Source organism: Pleurodeles waltl, chromosome 9 (genome assembly GCF_031143425.1).
Source record: "Pleurodeles waltl isolate 20211129_DDA chromosome 9, aPleWal1.hap1.20221129, whole genome shotgun sequence".
Lineage (NCBI taxonomy): Eukaryota > Metazoa > Chordata > Amphibia > Caudata > Salamandridae > Pleurodeles > Pleurodeles waltl.
The window spans coordinates 1,097,414,618-1,097,433,761 of NC_090448.1; the positions used below are offsets into that span (position 1 = coordinate 1,097,414,618).

Below are 19,144 nucleotides of genomic sequence, written 5' to 3' on the forward strand. Positions count from 1 at the left end.
TCTCATAGACTAACATTGCAAACCCGACGCTTGTTTCTACACTGCACCCGGCCGCCCCCGCGCTGCTGAGGGTGAAATTTCTGTGTGGGCTTGTGTCCCCCCCGGTGCCCTACAAAACCCCCCTGGTCTGCCCTCCGAAGACACGGGTACTTACCTGCAAGCAGACCGGAACCGGGGCACCCCCTTCTCTCCATTCTAGCCTATGCGTTTTGGGCACCACTTTGAACTCTGCACCTGACCGGCCCTGAGCTGCTGGTGTGGTGACTTTGGGGTTGCTCTGAACCCCCAACGGTGGGCTACCTTGGACCAAGAACTGAACCCTGTAAGTGTCTTACTTACCTGGTAAAACTAACAAAAACTTACCTCCCCCAGGAACTGTGAAAATTGCACTAAGTGTCCACTTTTAAAGTAGCTATTTGTCAATAACTTGAAAAGTATACATGCAATTGAAATGATTCAAAGTTCCTAATGTACTTACCTGCAATACCTTTCAAACAAGATATTACATGTTAAATTTGAACCTGTGGTTCTTAAAATAAACTAAGAAAATATATTTTTCTATAACAAAACCTATTGGCTGGATTTGTCTCTGAGTGTGTGTACCTCATTTATTGTCTATGTGTATGTACAACAAATGCTTAACACTACTCCTTGGATAAGCCTACTGCTCGACCACACTACCACAAAATAGAGCATTAGTATTATCTATTTTTACCACTATTTTACCTCTAAGGGGAACCCTTGGACTCTGCATGCTATTCCTTACTGTGAAATAGCACATACAGAGCCAACTTCCTACAACCTGCAAACAGCACATGCTGCAAACACAAGTTTAAGATCAGGTCGAGTTGCAGACGACCCCGCGGATATCACTTTTGAAAGGTAAGTAAAATATTTAAATTTTAGTCATTAAGATGCAATAAATTTATGTGGCCAACAGGTTAAAACATCTTTTAAAACCCTCTTGGACTAGCCACACCGGCTTGGGCCCATTCACAGGCAGAAATCTCCTCCTGGCGTACAGTGTACCTGTCATGAGTAGCAGTCTTAGGGTCCTCAATGTACTTTTCTTCTTTAACAAGTTATAGCCAAGAAGTGGTGCTGATACAGATGATGAAGGATGCTGAATTGATGTAGTGAGTTTTCCTGAGGCCACCTGGTGTCCACAAACCTCAGGGGCCTTCTCCAGCCTCAGGACGCAATGACCTAGAATGCAGGAAAGCCCAGTGCAGGTCCAGTCGCCAATGGTCAACAGGTCTCCCAGTTGCAGAAGGTTTAGTGGTTGGTTACAATTAAGCAAAGACTTTTCTGTGTGGGACAAAATGTTCACTTTGATACAGGCTACGGATCCCAGGGACTTGGAAACATCTCAAGAAGGTCCAGACTGTCTTTCAACAGGCACTTCGTTGACCAGCGTTAGGCAGGAGTTCTGGGCAGCTGGCTCTCAACATGTGCAAGTTTCTTTAGTGTGTGGTGGCCCTGATGGAGGCTAGCCACCGACCCCTTGGAGTCACTTCTTCCCTCATGGCACAAGTGGAGTTCTGTTCCATGAGTGGGCACAGAAGGCACAGTTCTCTTTGCGGGTCCCTATTGGTGCAGCAGGTTCAGTCCAGTCTTTTGTGAAGTCACTCAAGGGTCAAGGGAGCAGTAGGGCAGTCGTCCTGTCTTCTTTCCAGTCCGGTAGGGATCTGAGGTCTGTGGGTCTGGATGCCACTTTTATGTCACCTTGTTTGTGGTAGGGGAGAACTCACTAGCCAAGGGGGCAATAGTTCCCACAAGACAATCCTTCCCACTTTACATCACTTAGCCATCAAACAATACTAGGATACTCCTCTCAACCCCAATCCATGATGGCCCACACCTTCCTCTCTTGTGAGAAGCCCTGGGCACACCTCTGGGATGTCCCCAACATGATGAACTACTTGTAGGCAACTGTTTTTGTTTTTTTGCAGTATTCATCCCCCCCCACACACACATTTTACCTGGTATTTGATGCAACTTTGACTTAAGTGCACTGGGTCTCTGACAACCATGTCTCCGGTGCCAGTGTTCTTTTCCCCCAAACTGTGGCAAAACCTTCCCCCCCGCCTTCTGTAAGTCCCTAGAAAACCTTGGTATCTAGGGCCTGAGGTACTAAAGAGGGTCCTTAAGGGCTGCATCATGAATTGTGCCACCCTAAGAGACCCCCTCACCAAGCACATGTAAGACTGCCATTGCAGGCTGCGTGTCTTGGTGCTGAAAAAAGTAAAAACATGACAGGTCACACATCCCTGTGTGTCATGACTCCTACCATTGTATATGACATTTTGTAAGTCAGCCCTACAGCAGGCCTGATAGCCCTAAGGCAGGGTACTTTACAACATGTGGGCATACCTTCATGAGCAGATCTGCCCCTGTGCTGGTCAGCTCTATTACTGCTAGTGCAAGGGACACCATTTGTGAAAACACTGGTGAAAAGGAGTTCCCCAACTACATGATGGCTTCATTGAAGCTAGGGATGTTTGGTACTGGTACACCCACAGTGATGCCAGAGTTGGATTTACCAATGCATGCACACAGAGGGGACCTTAGAGGTGCCCCCTGAAATCCTACTAGCTTCTGGTGTGCTTGGTAACTGGTCTTTGCCAGCCTGCCACCCAAGACACAGTTCTAGCCCCCTTGGGTGAGAGCCCTCTGCTCTCAGGAGGCCCAGAACAAATGCCTGTCCGGGAAGAGGGTTTAACACCCCCTCCCACAGAATGACCTTCTGATTAGCCCTCCTAAGGCGGTAAACCTCAAAGGGCTGCCGCCTCGGAAATGCAAATCTAGGCTTCCCCTCACAGGAGAGGAAGCCGACCCCCTTGTCCGGAGCCCCTTAGCACCTTGGCAGGCTAGGAAAATTAGCTAGTAAGGTATGCATGCCACCCTCAGGCTAGTACCACCCCTAAGGTGGGCAAAGCTGAGGTGAACACAATTTTTCCCCAGCGGCAGCCATCTTTGAGATGGCATACATGGGAATTCTGGACAGGCTTATGCTCACTTCCCACAGGAAGTGCTCATATAGGAGGCGTAGTGACCACAAGGGTCAGTAACCATAGGCTACTATCCTACCCACCCCTAAATTGAGTATTTAGGGGCGCCTCTGTCACCACAGAAGCAGATCCTGACGACCCAAGAAGACCAAGGACACTAAAGAGCTGTGAAAGCAGAAGAGGAGAAAAGAAGCATCTGACCTGGTGTAGGAAGTTGGCTCTGTATGCACTATTTCAAAGTAAGGAATAGTATGCACAGAGTCCAAGGGTTTCCCTTAGAGGTAAGATAGTGGCAAAAAGAGATAATACTAATGCTCCATTTTGTGGTAGTGTGGTAGAGCAGTAGGCTTATCAAAGGAGTAGTGTTAAGCATTTGTTGTACATATACAAAGGCAATAAATGAGGAACACACACTCAGAGACAATTCCAGGCCAATAGGTTTTTGTATAGAAAAATATATTTTCTTAGTTTATTTTAAGAACCACAGGTTCAAATTCTACATGTAATATCTCAAATTAAAGGTTTTGCAGGTAAGTACTTTAGGAACTTTGAATAATCACAATAGCATATATACTTTTCAAATAAAACACATATAGCTATTTTAAAACTAGACAGTGCAATTTTCACAGTTCTTAGGGGAGATAAGTTATTGTTGGTTCTTGCAGGTAAGTAAACCACCTACGGGGTTCAAGTTTGGGTCCAAGGTAGCCCACCGTTGGGGGGTTCAGAGCAACCCCAAAGTTACCACACCAGCAGCTCAGGGCCGGTCAGGTGCAGAGTTCAAAGTGGTGCCCAAAACGCGTTGCCACCACCTGGGCAAGGGAGAGGGCCTCCTGGGGGTCACTCCTGCACTGGAGTTCCGATCCTTCAGGTCCTGGGGGCTGCGGGTGCAGGGTCTTTTCCAGGCGTCGGGATCTGGGAATCAGACAGTCGCGGTCAGGGGGAGCCTTGGGATTCCCTCTGCAGGCGTCACTGTGGGGGCTCAGGGGGGACAACTTTGGTTACACACAGTCTCGGAGTCGCCGGGGGGTCCTCCCTGAAGCGTTGTTTCTCCACCAGTCGAGTCGAAGGCGGAGTCGCTGGGTGCAGAGTTGCAAGTCTCACGCTTCTGGCGGGAAATGCTGTTGTCTTTAAGTTGCTTCTTTGGAAACAAAGTTGCAGTCTTGGGTGAACAGGGCAGCTGTTCTCGGGAGTTTCTTTTTTTTTTTTTTTAGAGCAGGGCAGTCCTCTGAGGATTCAGAGGTCGCTGGTCCTGGGGAAAGCGTCGCTGGAGCAGTTTTCTTTTGAAGGCAGGAGACAGGCCGGTAGGACTGGGGCCAAAGCAGTTGGTGTCTTCTTTCTTCTTCTGCAGGGGTTTTTCAGCTCAGCAGTCCTCTTCTTCTGTAAGTTGCAGGAATCTAAATTCTTAGGTTCAGGGGAGCCCTTAAATACTAAATTTAAGGGCGTGTTTAGGTCTGGGGGGTTAGTAGCCAATGGCTACTAGCCCCGAGGGTGGGTACACCCTCTTTGTGCCTCCTCCCAAGGGGAGGGGGTCACATTCCTATCCCTATTGGGGGAATCCTCCATCTGCAAGATGGAGGATTTATAAAAGTTAGAGTCACTTCAGCTCAGGACACCTTAGGGGCTGTCCTGACTGGCCAGTGACGACTCCTTGTTATTCTCATTAATTCCTCCGGCCTTGCCGCCAAAAGTGGGGGCCAGGGCCGGAGGGGGCGGGCAACTCCACTAGCTGGAGTGTCCTGTGGTGCTGGAACAAAGGGGGTGAGCCTTTGAGGCTCACCGCCAGGTGTTACAGCTCCTGCCTGGGGGAGGTGATAGCATCTCCACCCAGTGCAGGCTTTGTTACTGGCCACAGAGTGCCCCCATGTGGCCAGCAACATGTCTCGGGGGTGGCAGGCTGCTGGAACCAGTCAGCCTACACAGGTAGTTGGATACAATTTCAGGGGGCACCTCTAAGGTGCCCTCTGGGGTGTGTTTCACAATAAAATGTACACTGGCATCAGTGTGCATTTATTGTGCTGAGAAGTTTGATACCAAACTTCCCAGTTTTCAGTGTAGCCATTATGGTGCTGTGGAGTTCGTGTTTGACAAACTCCCAGACCATATACTCTTATGGCTACCCTGCACTTACAATGTCTAAGGTCTGGCTTAGACACTGTAGGGGCACAGTGCTCATGCACTGGTGCCCTCACCTATGGTATAGTGCACCCTGCCTTAGGGATGTAAGGCCTGCTAGAGGGGTGACTTATCTATACTGCATAGGCAGTGAGAGGCTGGCATGGCACCCTGAGGGGAGTGCCATGTCGACTTGCTCATTTTGTTCTCACCAGCACACACAAGCTGGCAAGCAGTGTGTCTGTGCTGAGTGAGGGGTCCCCGGGTGGCATAAGATATGATGCAGCCCTTAGAGACCTTCCCTGGCATCAGGGCCCTTGGTACCAGGGGTACCAGTTACAAGGGACTTATCTGGATGCCAGGGTGTGCCAATTGTGGATACAAAAGTACAGGTTAGGGAAAGAACACTGGTGCTGGGGCCTGGTTAGCAGGCCTCAGCACACTTTCAATTCAAAATATAGCATCAGCAAAGGCAAAAAGTCAGGGGGTAACCATGCCAAGGAGGCATTTCCTTACAGGGACCTAGTAGTGACTAATAGGTAATCTACCTTAGCGTGGCTACACCTATTAAGTGACCACTTCCTGTGGGCAGAGGTCACTTACTTACACCTGTCTGGTCATCCAAGATGGAGGAAAATGAAATGGAGTCCACCTCGCATGCAACACCTTAGGGATGGTGCATGTTAGATAGGGCCACTCCTCCTGTCCTTTGTTGGAGTTTCCTGCCGTTGCTCCTGCCAAAAGTGGGGGTTTGCAACGGGGCAGCCATCTGCTGCTAGCAGCAGGCCTGGGGGCCGAGTTTCAAGGGCAGTAGTTTACCATGTCAAGTTGGAAGGTTTTAGCACTGGCTGACTTGTCTGCAGGGCAGGCCTAGAGTTACATTTTAATCTTGGTACTGTAATGGTGGCACAATTAAGTGCTACAATCCATTAATGTCATTTAACTTAATAGCGCTGGGTACCTCTAGCATCATAGACTAGGGACTTACAGGTAGACTAAGTGAGCCGATGGTGTATTAGTCAAGTGTACACGTACTTTGGGGATCACAGCACCTGCACTGGGGCCTGGGCAGCAGGGAACAGTGCACCACAGAAACAAAAAACCAGCAGCATCAGTCCACAACTGGAGGGGGGGGGGGGGGGGGGGGGGTGATCATACCAAAAGATTCCAATTCCAATTCCTACACAGCCCACCCACTAGATGAAAGGTGATACGCAACTAACTTGTATCCTGACAGTTATTATCTAAGTGGAGAGTCCTCAAATGGACATCTGCATTAGCATGGTCAAGCTCAGGTGTGTGTTCCATTGCAAAGTCCATTGCCCATAGGGAAAAAGACCACTTAAACAAGGGTTCTCTTTGCTCATCTGTATGAACCACGTGAGAGGCCTGTGGTCGGTGTGAACTTTGAAATGAGTGCCAAACAAGTAGGGCCTTAGCATCTTCTGGGACAAGCCCACAACAAAGGCTTTCCTTTCAAGGCACTCCAATGCTGCTCTCTGGGGAGGAGTCATTTACTTACAAAGGAGAGTATTTTTCTGGTCCTCATCATTTACCCGTGACAACACTGCCCCAATAACATGTTCCGAAGCATGTTTATGGAAAATGAACTCTGCTGTAGTCATGTGCTTGTAGGACAGATGCTGTCCACATTGCTTCTTTTAGGGTCTTAAAGGCCTTCTAACACACTACAGTCAACTGATTTTCTTCATTGGTTTCTTAGAGGTACGTTCTTGTCAGGTAGGGCACAATAGGGCCTTACCAATTCACAAACCTCCTGTAATACCCAGTCAGACCTAAAAAGACTCTAACCTGGGTTTGTGTGTTGACAGGCTCACAGGCAAGAACTGTTCGGAACTTGGGCATTGAAGGCTGAACATGCCGTTCACCTACAAGTTAGCCTACGTACACCCATACATCACAGACCCCTGCCCTATTTGGCATTTTCATGCTCTGATAGTCAAGCCTGCCAGCTGCTAGGCCTGAAGCACTTCCTTCAGGTGTGTTAGTTGTTCCTCCCAGTGGAGGTGAATACAGCATATTCTCCAGATATGCTGCACTGCAAGCTTCCAACCCATACAGAACCATCTTTACCAGCCTTTGGAAGGTGCATCTTTCAGGTCAAATAGCATCACTTTAACTGAAAGCGTCCCTGTGGCATTGAAAAAGCAGACTTATCCTCTGCTCCCTGAGCGAGGGCTATCTGTCAATAACTTAAGTCATAACAAAAGTGCTTAGGTACTTGTGAGCTCCTCATCAGCTCTTGGGATGGGCTGGGCATAGGTCTTGGTGACTGCATTAAATCATCTGTAGTCAACACAGACTCCATCTGTCTTACCACCTTTTGGGTTGGTTTGGGTACCAGGAGCACTGGCATGGCCCAGTGACCACTGGAGGGCTCAATCACACCCGACTCTAGCATCTTTGCAACCTCAGCTTTGATGCTAGTCTTTGCCTGGTCAGACAAACTGCAGATTTTACTTTAGGCCTGTGTGTATATTATGAATACACCACTGAGTCTGATCTGGTGTTAGGGAAAAAAAAGTAAAGCAACCTGACCCAGCAACTGATGACAGTCTGTGCTGCTAATGAGTTAGGGTGGAGGAAAGCACAACTCCAACCACTGATCCATGTTTAGCATTACTTGACAGAAGCTCTGGTAGAGTCTCGCTTTCCTCTTCCTCTCCACCTTATGTCACCATGAGCATAGTCATGTCAGCCCTTTCATTGTGGAGTTTTAACCAATTAACATGGATCAACCTTTTGAGGTGCCGGGGAGGGAGGGCATGGGGGTGTCAGCATGTTGTCTCAGTGCCAACTGCAGCAGACAGTCAGGAAAGGCTACCAAAGTTTTGGGCAACAAACTGGTGACTTTCTGAAGTCACCTTTCTGGCAAAAGTTATCTGAAATCCAATTTTGGCAAGGAGTTAGGTTCGCTGTAACTATTAATTTGATATCTTGGGGTAATACTTTGGTGGTCCAAAAGGAGTTAGCACTTAGAGCAAGGCTAGTGAAACTCCATGTTAGCTAGTGGGACCACCCGCCTTGCTCCAGTGAAAATGGCAATTTCATGTTATCACTGTCAGGGCATGTTAATCATAAAAGGAACATATGCTATTTTTAAATTAATAACACTACCTAGTGTGGTACCCAGGCGTTCCGGAAGGGCAGTTTATTCATTTTAAAAAGGAAGGATTTAAACATTGGCAATGGGGTTTATTTTGTCAGGTCGAATAGGCAGTTTTAAAGCTTCAAGACCAGGCTGCAGTGGCCGGCCTAGAGTCAGGTTTTCACCTTGTCACTGCAGTTGCAGCACAATCAAGTGCTGCAGTCTAGTAGTGACATTTAACTTACTAGCAATGGGTGCTCCTGTACAATATACTAGGGATATAGAAGCTAACTGAGACAATCATGTATTAGTTCATTGTACACATACTTTGGGAGGCAGTGATCATGCAACTGGTCCCAGACAGCAGGACCCACCGCATGACAAATATGAAAAACCCGCAGAACAAGCCCAAAAATGTAAACTTATGTGGGGGGTATGAGGGGTTGGGGGCCGGGAGTGGAATCATACATAAAGAGGTTCTTTCCTCTAATTTCTCTTTTTTTTTTTTTTTTTTAGGAACTAGGAGCATTTGATTAAATCATGTTATTTAATTAAACTATACTATGATAATTAGATCAACTAATTAAATCAACTAATTAAATCAAATATTAACTGAATGGAAAGGAAAAACAACTTCAGAGATTCATAAACCATTTTACATTGCCAGACTGAAGATGGGTAGTTATCACTGAAAGTGCAATGTTATTAATTTAAGCATCTCATTTCTGCTTTAAATTTTTAAAAAAAAACTCTTACCAGGCCTTTGTCTTTTGAAGCTTCCTGCATTCCAACAAACCCGTACTTAGCATTGATTGAAGCCCTGATGGCAGCCTGAACACCAGGATCCCTAGACTGCAGAGTTAAAAAAAAAATACTCTCACTTAAATTGCACATCACTGGCCATGTTCATACTGAATGTTAACAAGGAGTGCAATTCTTTACTTCTGCTTGCTTACTGCTCCAAAGCAAACCTAAATTTAATCAAATACACATGCATCAACCCTCATTCCCGAAGTCCTATCTAATTGTACATTTATAAAAACTTAATGCTAAACGTACATTGGAGACCATGGTCGGTTTACATTGCCGCCGCGTAAAAGGATCCATTTGTTGGTGCTTCATGCTCTTACTCTCTTCCTGCAAAATAATAAAGACAGTTTAGTAACCAGCAAAAATAGTAATTTTGTCCTCGCAGCTTTTAAACACAGTCTCTTTCTGGACCTTCTGTCTTCCAATCCTGTACAAGCAGTCCAATTAAGGGCTTTCAGCTCAAAGTACCAAATTTTGTGTCTTCTATCCTACCACCCAAAACAGACAAGAACACAAAAGAGTAACAGGAATAATGTGTGGTTATTCATTATATAATATAAATACATAATTGCTCTTCCAATCTTTTCATGCTTGGCAATCAAGCAATTAGAAGGTATCATTCACTAAGATGTTCATTCAGATCTCTGGCAAGTGGTGAACTGCCCAAGGAACCGCCGCCTATTCAAGAAACTGTATGCAATCTTTACCCCGCATGACATTACCACAAAAGCAAATACTACACAGGCATTTTTTTGTACTTTACCATGCTGTACGTTACTAAGCAGCTGTGTGTTTTTTTAAATGTTACAATTATAATTACAGAGAAGGAATTTAAGGGTTATGGACTTGGAAAAGGTCCCTGGGTGGTTATTTTTTTAAACTGGTGTCTAGTGTTCAGGGGTGGGTAAGCGTATGGGGTAGATGGCAGTTTTTAAGGTTCAGAGATGGTTTAGGCTACAGGGTAGTAAGGGTTTTTTAGGGTTCAGAGATGAGGGTAATACGATTTTTAGGGTTCAAGGGTGCATAACAGCACAGGGTAATAAGGGTTTGAGGTGGATAAGGCTATGGGTAGAAAGGGTTTCAAGAGGGTTCAGGGATGGGAAAGTATGAGGCACAAAGTATATTATTATATATGGGTAAGGTAACAGTAGTAAAGGGTAAATTAGGCTTGGTTATTTGCAAGATGTTTTTTCTTGAAGAAGGTTTGAGCCACAAGATCCAGTCTGACCCCTCCTCTTGACGTGCATTGCACAAAGGGACAGACTGCATGTTAGATTGTTTTCCGCTTGGCAGGCGAGAGGCTGAACGGAGTGTGAACATAAAATGAGATGAGATGCCTTATGCAATTTACAGTGCACATCTGGGGGGGAGATTGGGTGCACTATGCCCTAGACATGATTTGACGGTACCCCTGATTGAGATATATATTATTTGTGCAGAAGCTTCTTCCGTTTCAAGGATGAGCCTCATCAGTGAAGTCGTAGGCAGGTGCTCCATCGACAGATATATTTATGAGGTGTCTTGGTGACAGGGATGTCATTTACTGAGATGTCATCAACAGTGACTTTGTTAACAATGTATCACCAATGTGCTACTTTTGATTCAGTTTTCGCAGGCATCTGGGTTTCCTTGGTCTTTTCAGCTCTCGTCACTGAAGGAGTTCATGCTTTTTTCTCCAAGGGCTTCGTAGATGATATTTCCTTTGTCGACTGTTGTCACATGAACTCTCGAAGAAGATGAAAGTTTAATGTAGGCAAGAGGAAGGTGTATGGCGAAAAAGTCATTTCCTGAGGTTCAGGACAAGCAGCACTTGATCTCTTTGGAGATGATGGTTCACGTTTTTAGGCTTTTTTAAGGCAAGAAGTACTTGAAGAAACCTACTTCGATGTTTATATTTTTTAGCTGCCCTTTTTTTTTTTATTAGATGGGTTTTCTTCACCTGTACCTGTTTTGGAGACAAGGTTTTCGTTAGATTGACACCACTTGTGGTTCTTTTTAGATGACTCAGAATCTTGATCTGAGGTGGCTGCCCCTTTTGATTTTTTGTAGGCGAATTAAATCGCCTTGCCTCTCTTTTTTAAATGAGAATTTTCTGCATATTTTGCAGTATTTGTGACAGTTAATACAGCGTTTATGAGGGTCAGCAATCTATACGATCTATTTCCCACAAGAGCCAAAAGGTCTAAAAAGTTCTTTTGGTAGAATCAGAACTTCCGAAACACAATTTATGGAGGAATATCAGAACCTTTTATATCCTAGAATATGAAGGGTTCTGGAATCCTCCATAATGAAATTGTCACTTACCCAGTGTACATCTGTTCGTGGCATTAGTCGCTGCAGATTCACATGCTGTGCATAGTCCGCCGTCTGGTGTTGGGCTCGGAGTGTTACAAGTTGTTTTTCTTCGAAGAAGTCTTTTTTCGAGTCACGAGACCGAGGGACTCCTCCTACTTTGGTTCCATTGCGCATGGGCGTCGACTCCATCTTAGATTGTTTTCCCCGCAGAGGGTGAGGTAGGAGTTGTGTATGCTAGTAATAGTGCCCATGCAATGGAATGAATAAGTATGTACAAAATGAAGGTTAAAGTAATATATTTACAAATGTACAAATGTTGAGGATTACTTCCAAACGGCTTCAGGCTCCCGGGGAGGCGGGTGGGCGCATGTGAATCTGCAGCGACTAATGCCACGAACAGATGTACACTGGGTAAGTGACATTTTCAGTTCGGGGGCATGTGTAGCTGCAGATACACATGCTGTGCATAGACTAGTAAGCAGTTATCTCCCCAAAAGCGGTGGTTCAGCCTGTAGGAGTGGAAGTAGTTTGAAATAAAGTTCTTAGTACGGCTTGACCTACTGTGGCTTGTTGTGCAGATAACACATCTACACAGTAGTGTTTAGTAAATGTATGAGGCGTAGACCATGTTGCTGCCTTACATATTTCGTTCATTGGAATATTTCCTAGAAAGGCCATAGTAGCACCTTTCTTTCTGGTTGAGTGTGCCTTTTGTGTAATAGGCAGTTCTCTTTTTGCTTTAAGATAGCAGGTTTGGATGCATTTTACTATCCATCTGGCAATACCTTGTTTTGAAATTGGATTTCCTGTATGAGGTTTTTTGAAGGCAATAAATAGTTGTTTTGTCTTCCTAATTTCTTTTGTCCTGTCAATGTAGTACATTAGCGCTCTCTTGATGTCTAATGTATGTAGTGCTCTTTCAGCTATTGAACCTGGCTGTGGGAAGAACACTGGTAATTCCACTGTTTGGTTTAAGTGGAACGGTGAGATAACCTTTGGTAAGAATTTTGGATTTGTTCTTAGAACGACTTTATTTTTGTGAATTTGAATAAATGGTTCTTGTATGGTAAACGCCTGTATTTCACTTACTCTCCTTAGAGATGTAATGGCAATGAGAAATGCAACTTTCCACGTTAAGTATTGCATTTCACAAGAATGCATGGGTTCGAAAGGTGGACCCATGAGCCTTGTTAAGACAATGTTGAGGTTCCATGAAAGAACAGGTGGTGTCCTTGGTGGTATAATTCTCTTTAAGCCCTCCATAAACGCTTTAATAACAGGTATTCTAAATAGGGAAGTTGAATGAGTAATCTGCAGGTAAGCAGATATTGCTGCGAGATGTATCTTTATGGAAGAGAAAGCTAGATTTGATTTTTGTAAATGTAGTAAATATCCTACTACATCTTTCGGAGATGCATGCAATGGTTGAATTTGATTATTATGACAGTAACAAACAAATCTTTTCCATTTACTTGCATAGCAATGTCTAGTGGAAGGTTTTCTAGCTTGTTTTATGACCTCCATACACTCTTGAGTGAGGCCTAAGTGTCCAAATTCTAGGATTTCAGGAGCCAAATTGCTAGATTCAGCGATGCAGGGTTTGGATGTCTGATCTGTTGTTTGTGTTGTGTTAACAGATCTGGCCTGTTGGGTAGTTTGACATGAGGTACTACTGACAGGTCTAGTAGTGTTGTATACCAAGGTTGTCTTGCCCATGTTGGTGCTATTAGTATGAGTTTGAGTTTGTTTTGACTCAATCTGTTTACTAGATATGGAAGGAGAGGGAGAGGGGGAAAAGCGTACGCAAATATCCCTGACCAATTCATCCATAGAGCATTGCCTTGGGATTGCCGGTGTGGGTACCTGGATGCGAAGTTTTGGCATTTTGCGTTTTCTTTTGTTGCAAATAGATCTATTTGTGGTGTTCCCCAAATTTGGAAGTAATTGTTCAGGATTTGGGGGTGAATTTCCCATTCGTGGACCTGTTGGTGATCCTGAGAGAGATTGTCTGCTAGCTGGTTCTGGATCCCTGGAATAAATTGTGCTATTAGGCGAATGTGGTTGTGAATTGCCCAATGCCATATTTTTTGTGTTAAGAGACACAACTGTGTCGAGTGTGTCCCCCCCTGTTTGTTTAAATAATACATTGTCGTCATGTTGTCTGTTTTGACAAGAATGTATTTGTGGGTTATTATGGGTTGGAATGCTTTCAATGCTAGAAATACTGCTAACAGTTCTAGGTGATTTATATGAAACTTTCTTTGATGTATGTCCCATTGTCCTTGGATGCTGTGTTGATTGAGGTGTGCTCCCCACCCTGTCATGGAAGCATCTGTTGTTATCACGTATTGTGGCACTGGGTCTTGGAAAGGCCGCCCTTTGTTTAAATTTGTACTGTTCCACCATAGAAGCGAGATGTATGTTTGGCGGTCTATCAACACCAGATCTAGAAGTTGACCCTGTGCATGTGACCATTGTGATGCTAGGCACTGTTGTAAGGGCCGCATGTGCAATCTTGCGTTTGGGACAATGGCTATGCATGAGGACATCATGCCTAGGAGTTTTAATACCATCTTTGCATGTATGTTTTGTGTTGGATACATGGCTTGTATCACCTTGTGAAAATTTTGAACCCTTTGTGGACTTGGAGTGGCTATCCCTTTTGTTGTGTTGATTGTCGCTCCTAAGTATTGCTGTGTTTGACACGGCAGAAGGTGTGACTTTGCATAGTTGATGGAGAAACCCAGCTTGTAAAGGGTTTGTATAACATAATCTGTGTGGTGTGAACACTTTGTTAGCGAGTTGGTCTTGATTAGCCAATCGTCTAGGTACGGAAACACGTGTATTTGCTGCCTCCTGATGTGTGCGGCTACTACTGCTAGACATTTTGTAAAGACTCTTGGCGTGGTTGTTATTCCGAATGGCAACACTTTGAATTGGTAATGTATTCCTTTGAATACGAACCTTAGGTATTTCCTGTGCGAGGGATGTATTGGTATATGGAAATACGCGTCTTTTAGATCTAACGTTGTCATGTAGTCTTGCTGTTTCAGCAGTGGTATTACGTCTTGTAGCGTGACCATGTGAAAGTGGTCTGATTTGATGTAGGTGTTTAGTGTTCTGAGATCTAATATTGGTCTCAGAGTTTTGTCCTTCTTTGGTATTAGAAAGTACAGTGAGTAAACTCCTGTGTTCTTTTGTGGACTTGGTACTAATTCTACTGCGTCTTTTTGCAGTAATGCTTGAACTTCTAGTCCTAGAAGGTCTATATGCTGTTTTGACATATTGTGTGTTTTTGGTGGGACGTTTGGAGGGAGTTGGCGAAATTCTATGCAATAACCATGTTGGATAATTGCTAAGACCCAAGTGTCTGTTGTTATTTCCTCCCAAGATTTGTAGAATTGGCTTAGTCTTCCCCCCACTGGTGTTGTGTGAAGGGGTTGTGTGACTTGTGAGTCACTGTTTATTTTGAGGGGTTTTGGGACCTTGAAATTTTCCCCGGTTTCTTGGGAATTGGCCCCCTCTGTATTGGCCTCGAAAGCCTCCCCTTTGATATTGTCCCTGGTAGGTAGGTGGTCTTGTTTGTGAGGTGCTGGCCTCTGTGGCTTGACCCCAAAACCCCCCTCTGAAAGTTGTTTTGCGAAATGTGCCAAATGTGCCTCTGCCCTGCGGGGAATAGAGTGCGCCCATGGCTTTGGCTGTGTCCGTGTCCTTCTTTAATTTTTCAATTGCAGTGTCCACTTCCGGCCCAAACAATTGTTGTTCATTAAACGGCATGTTGAGCACTGCCTGCTGTATCTCAGGTTTGAAGCCAGAGGTGCGCAGCCATGCGTGCCTCCTTATCATAACAGCAGTATTTATTGTTCTTGCTGCTGTATCTGCTGCATCCATAGAAGAACGAATCTGGTTGTTGGAGATATTTTGTCCCTCCTCAACCACTCGTTGCGCTCGTTTCTGGAATTCTTTGGGGAGGTGCTGGATGAGATGCTGCATCTCGTCCCAATGGGCCCTGTCGTAGCGCGCTAGGAGTGCTCGAGAGTTGGCGATGCGCCACTGGTTTGCAGCTTGTGCTGCAACCCTGTAGGAAGTTGGCTCTGTATGTGCTATTTCAAAGTAAGGAATAGCATGCACAGAGTCCAAGGGTTCCCCTTAGAGGTAAAATAGTGGTAAAAAGTAGATAATACTAATGCTCTATTTTGTGGTAGTGTGGTCGAGCAGTAGGCTTATCCAAGGAGTAGTGTTAAGCATTTGTTGTACATACACATAGACAATAAATGAGGTACACACACTCAGAGACAAATCCAGCCAATAGGTTTTTATATAGAAAAATATCTTTTCTTAGTTTATTTTAAGAACCACAGGTTCAAATTCTACATGTAATAGCTCATTCGAAAGGTATTGCAGGTAAGTACTTTAGGAACTTCAAATCATCAAAATTGCATGTATACTTTTCAAGTTATTCACAAATAGCTGTTTTAAAAGTGGACACTTAGTGCAATTTTCACAGTTCCTAGGGGAGGTAAGTATTTGTTAGTTTTACCAGGTAAGTAAGACACTTACAGGGTTCAGTTCTTGGTCCAAGGTAGCCCACCGTTGGGGGTTCAGAGCAACCCCAAAGTCACCACACCAGCAGCTCAGGGCCGGTCAGGTGCAGAGTTCAAAGTGGTGCCCAAAACACATAGGCTAGAATGGAGAGAAGGGGGTGCCCCGGTTCCGGTCTGCTTGCAGGTAAGTACCCGCGTCTTCGGAGGGCAGACCAGGGGGGTTTTGTAGGGCACCGGGGGGGACACAAGTCCACACAGAAATTTCACCCTCAGCAGCGCGGGGGCGGCCGGGTGCAGTGTAGAAACAAGCGTCGGGTTTGTAATGGAAGTCAATGGGAGATCTAGGGATCTCTTCAGCGCTGCAGGCAGGCAAGGGGGGGGTTCCTCGGGGAAACCTCCACTTGGGCAAGGGAGAGGGACTCCTGGGGGTCACTCCTCCAGTGAAAGTCCGGTCCTTCAGGTCCTGGGGGCTGCGGGTGCAGGGTCTCTCCCAGGTGTCGGGACTTAGGATTCAAAGAGTCGCGGTCAGGGGAAGCCTCGGGATTCCCTCTGCAGGCGGCGCTGTGGGGGCTCAGGGGGGACAGGTTTTTGTACTCACAGTCTTAGAGTAGTCCTGGGGTCCCTCCTGAGGTGTTGGATCGCCACCAGCCGAGTCGGGGTCGCCGGGTGCAGTGTTGCAAGTCTCACGCCTTTTGCGGGGAGCTTGCAGGGTTCTTTAAAGCTGCTGGAAACAAAGTTGCAGCCTTTCTTGGAGCAGGTCCGCTGTCCTCGGGAGTTTCTTGTCTTTTCGAAGCAGGGGCAGTCCTCAGAGGATGTCGAGGTCGCTGGTCCCTTTGGAAGGCGTCGCTGGAGCAGGATCTTTGGAAGGCAGGAGACAGGCCGGTGAGTTTCTGGAGCCAAGGCAGTAGTCGTCTTCTGGTCTTCCTCTGCAGGGGTTTTCAGCTAGGCAGTCCTTCTTCTTGTAGTTGCAGGAATCTAATTTTCTAGGGTTCAGGGTAGCCCTTAAATACTAAATTTAAGGGCGTGTTTAGGTCTGGGGGGTTAGTAGCCAATGGCTACTAGCCCTGAGGGTGGGTACACCCTCTTTGTGCCTCCTCCCAAGGGGAGGGGGTCACAATCCTAACCCTATTGGGGGAATCCTCCATCTGCAAGATGGAGGATTTCTAAAAGTCAGAGTCACCTCAGCTCAGGACACCTTAGGGGCTGTCCTGACTGGCCAGTGACTCCTCCTTGTTGCTTTCTTTGTTCCCTCCAGCCTTGCCGCCAAAAGTGGGGGCCGTGGCCGGAGGGGGCGGGCAACTCCACTAAGCTGGAGTGCCCTGCTGGGCTGTGACAAAGGGGTGAGCCTTTGAGGCTCACCGCCAGGTGTCACAGCTCCTGCCTGGGGGAGGTGTTAGCATCTCCACCCAGTGCAGGCTTTGTTACTGGCCTCAGAGTGACAAAGGCACTCTCCCCATGGGGCCAGCAACATGTCTCTGGTGTGGCAGGCTGCTGGAACTAGTCAGCCTACACAGACAGTCGGTTAAGTTTCAGGGGGCACCTCTAAGGTGCCCTCTGTGGTGTATTTTACAATAAAATGTACACTGGCATCAGTGTGCATTTATTGTGCTGAGAAGTTTGATACCAAACTTCCCAGTTTTCAGTGTAGCCATTATGGTGCTGTGGAGTTCGTGTTTGACAGACTCCCAGACCATATACTCTTATGGCTACCCTGCACTCACAATGTCTAAGGTTTTGTTTAGACACTGTAGGGGTACCATGCTCATGCACTGGTACCCTCACCTATGGTATAGTGCACCCTGCCTTAGGGCTGTAAGGCCTGCTAGAGGGGTGTCTTACCTATACTGCATAGGCAGTGAGAGGCTGGCATGGCACCCTGAGGGGAGTGCCATGTCGACTTACTCGTTTTGTCCTCACTAGCACACACAAGCTGGCAAGCAGTGTGTCTGTGCTGAGTGAGAGGTCTCCAGGGTGGCATAAGACATGCTGCATCCCTTAGAGACCTTCCTTGGCATCAGGGCCCTTGGTACTAGAAGTACCAGTTACAAGGGACTTATCTGGATGCCAGGGTCTGCCAATTGTGGATACAAAAGTACAGGTTAGGGAAAGAACACTGGTGCTGGGGCCTGGTTAGCAGGCCTCAGCACACTTTCAATTGTAAACATAGCATCAGCAAAGGCAAAAAGTCAGGGGGCAACCATGCCAAGGAGGCATTTCCTTACACAACCCCCCCCCAAACGAAAGAGGATGAGACTAACCTTTCCCAAGAGAGTCTTCATTTTCTAAGTGGAAGAACCTGGAAAGGCCATCTGCATTGGCATGGGCAGTCCCAGGTCTGTGTTCCACTATAAAGTCCATTCCCTGTAGGGAGATGGACCACCTCAACAGTTTAGGATTTTCACCTTTCATTTGCATCAGCCATTTGAGAGGTCTGTGGTCAGTTTGAACTAGGAAGTGAGTCCCAAAGAGGTATGGTCTCAGCTTCTTCAGGGACCAAACCACAGCAAAGGCCTCCCTCTCAATGGCACTCCAACGCTGCTCCCTGGGGAGTAACCTCCTGCTAATGAAAGCAACAGGCTGGTCAAGGCCATCATCATTTGTTTGGGACAAAACTGCCCCTATCCCATGTTCAGAGGCATCAGTCTGCACAATGAACTGCTTAGAATAATCTGGAGCTTTGAGAACTGGTGCTGAGCACATTGCTTGTTTCAGGGTGTCAAAGGCCTGTTGGCAGTCCACAGTCCAGTTCACTTTCTTGGGCATTTTCTTGGAGGTGAGCTCAGTGAGGGCTGCCACAATGGATCCATATCCCTTCACAAACCTCCTGTAGTACCCAGTCAAGCCAAGGAATGCCCTGACTTGAGTCTGGGTTTTTGGAGCTACCCAGTCCAGAATAGTCTGGATCTTGGGTTGGAGTGGCTGAACTTGGCCTCCACCTACAAGGTGTCCCAAGTAAACCACAGTTCCCTGCCCTATCTGGCATTTGGATGCCTTGATAGAGAGGCCTGCAGATTGCAGAGCCTTCAAAACCTTCTTCAGGTGGACCAGGTGATCCTGCCAGGTGGAGCTAAAGACAGCAATATCATCAAGATAAGCTGTGCTAAAGGACTCCAAGCCAGCAAGGACTTGATTCACCAACCTTTGGAAGGTGGCAGGGGCATTCTTTAAACCAAAGGGCATAACAGTAAACTGATAATGCCCATCAGGTGTGGAGAATGCTGTCTTTTCTTTTGCTCCAGGTGCCATTTTTATTTGCCAGT

The 19,144-nt window shown here is 46.3% G+C and overlaps 1 protein-coding gene across 1 annotated transcript in view; it reads right to left on the reverse strand.

Annotated features, from left to right (window-relative positions):
• RTF1 (RTF1 homolog, Paf1/RNA polymerase II complex component) overlaps nucleotides 1–19,144 on the reverse strand; it is a 306,552-nt gene that overhangs the window by 68,136 nt on the left and 219,272 nt on the right. Inside the window, 2 exon segments of the mRNA XM_069208792.1 lie at nucleotides 8,992–9,087; nucleotides 9,295–9,372. Of these exon segments, the coding sequence (XP_069064893.1) occupies nucleotides 8,992–9,087; nucleotides 9,295–9,372 (174 nt within the window).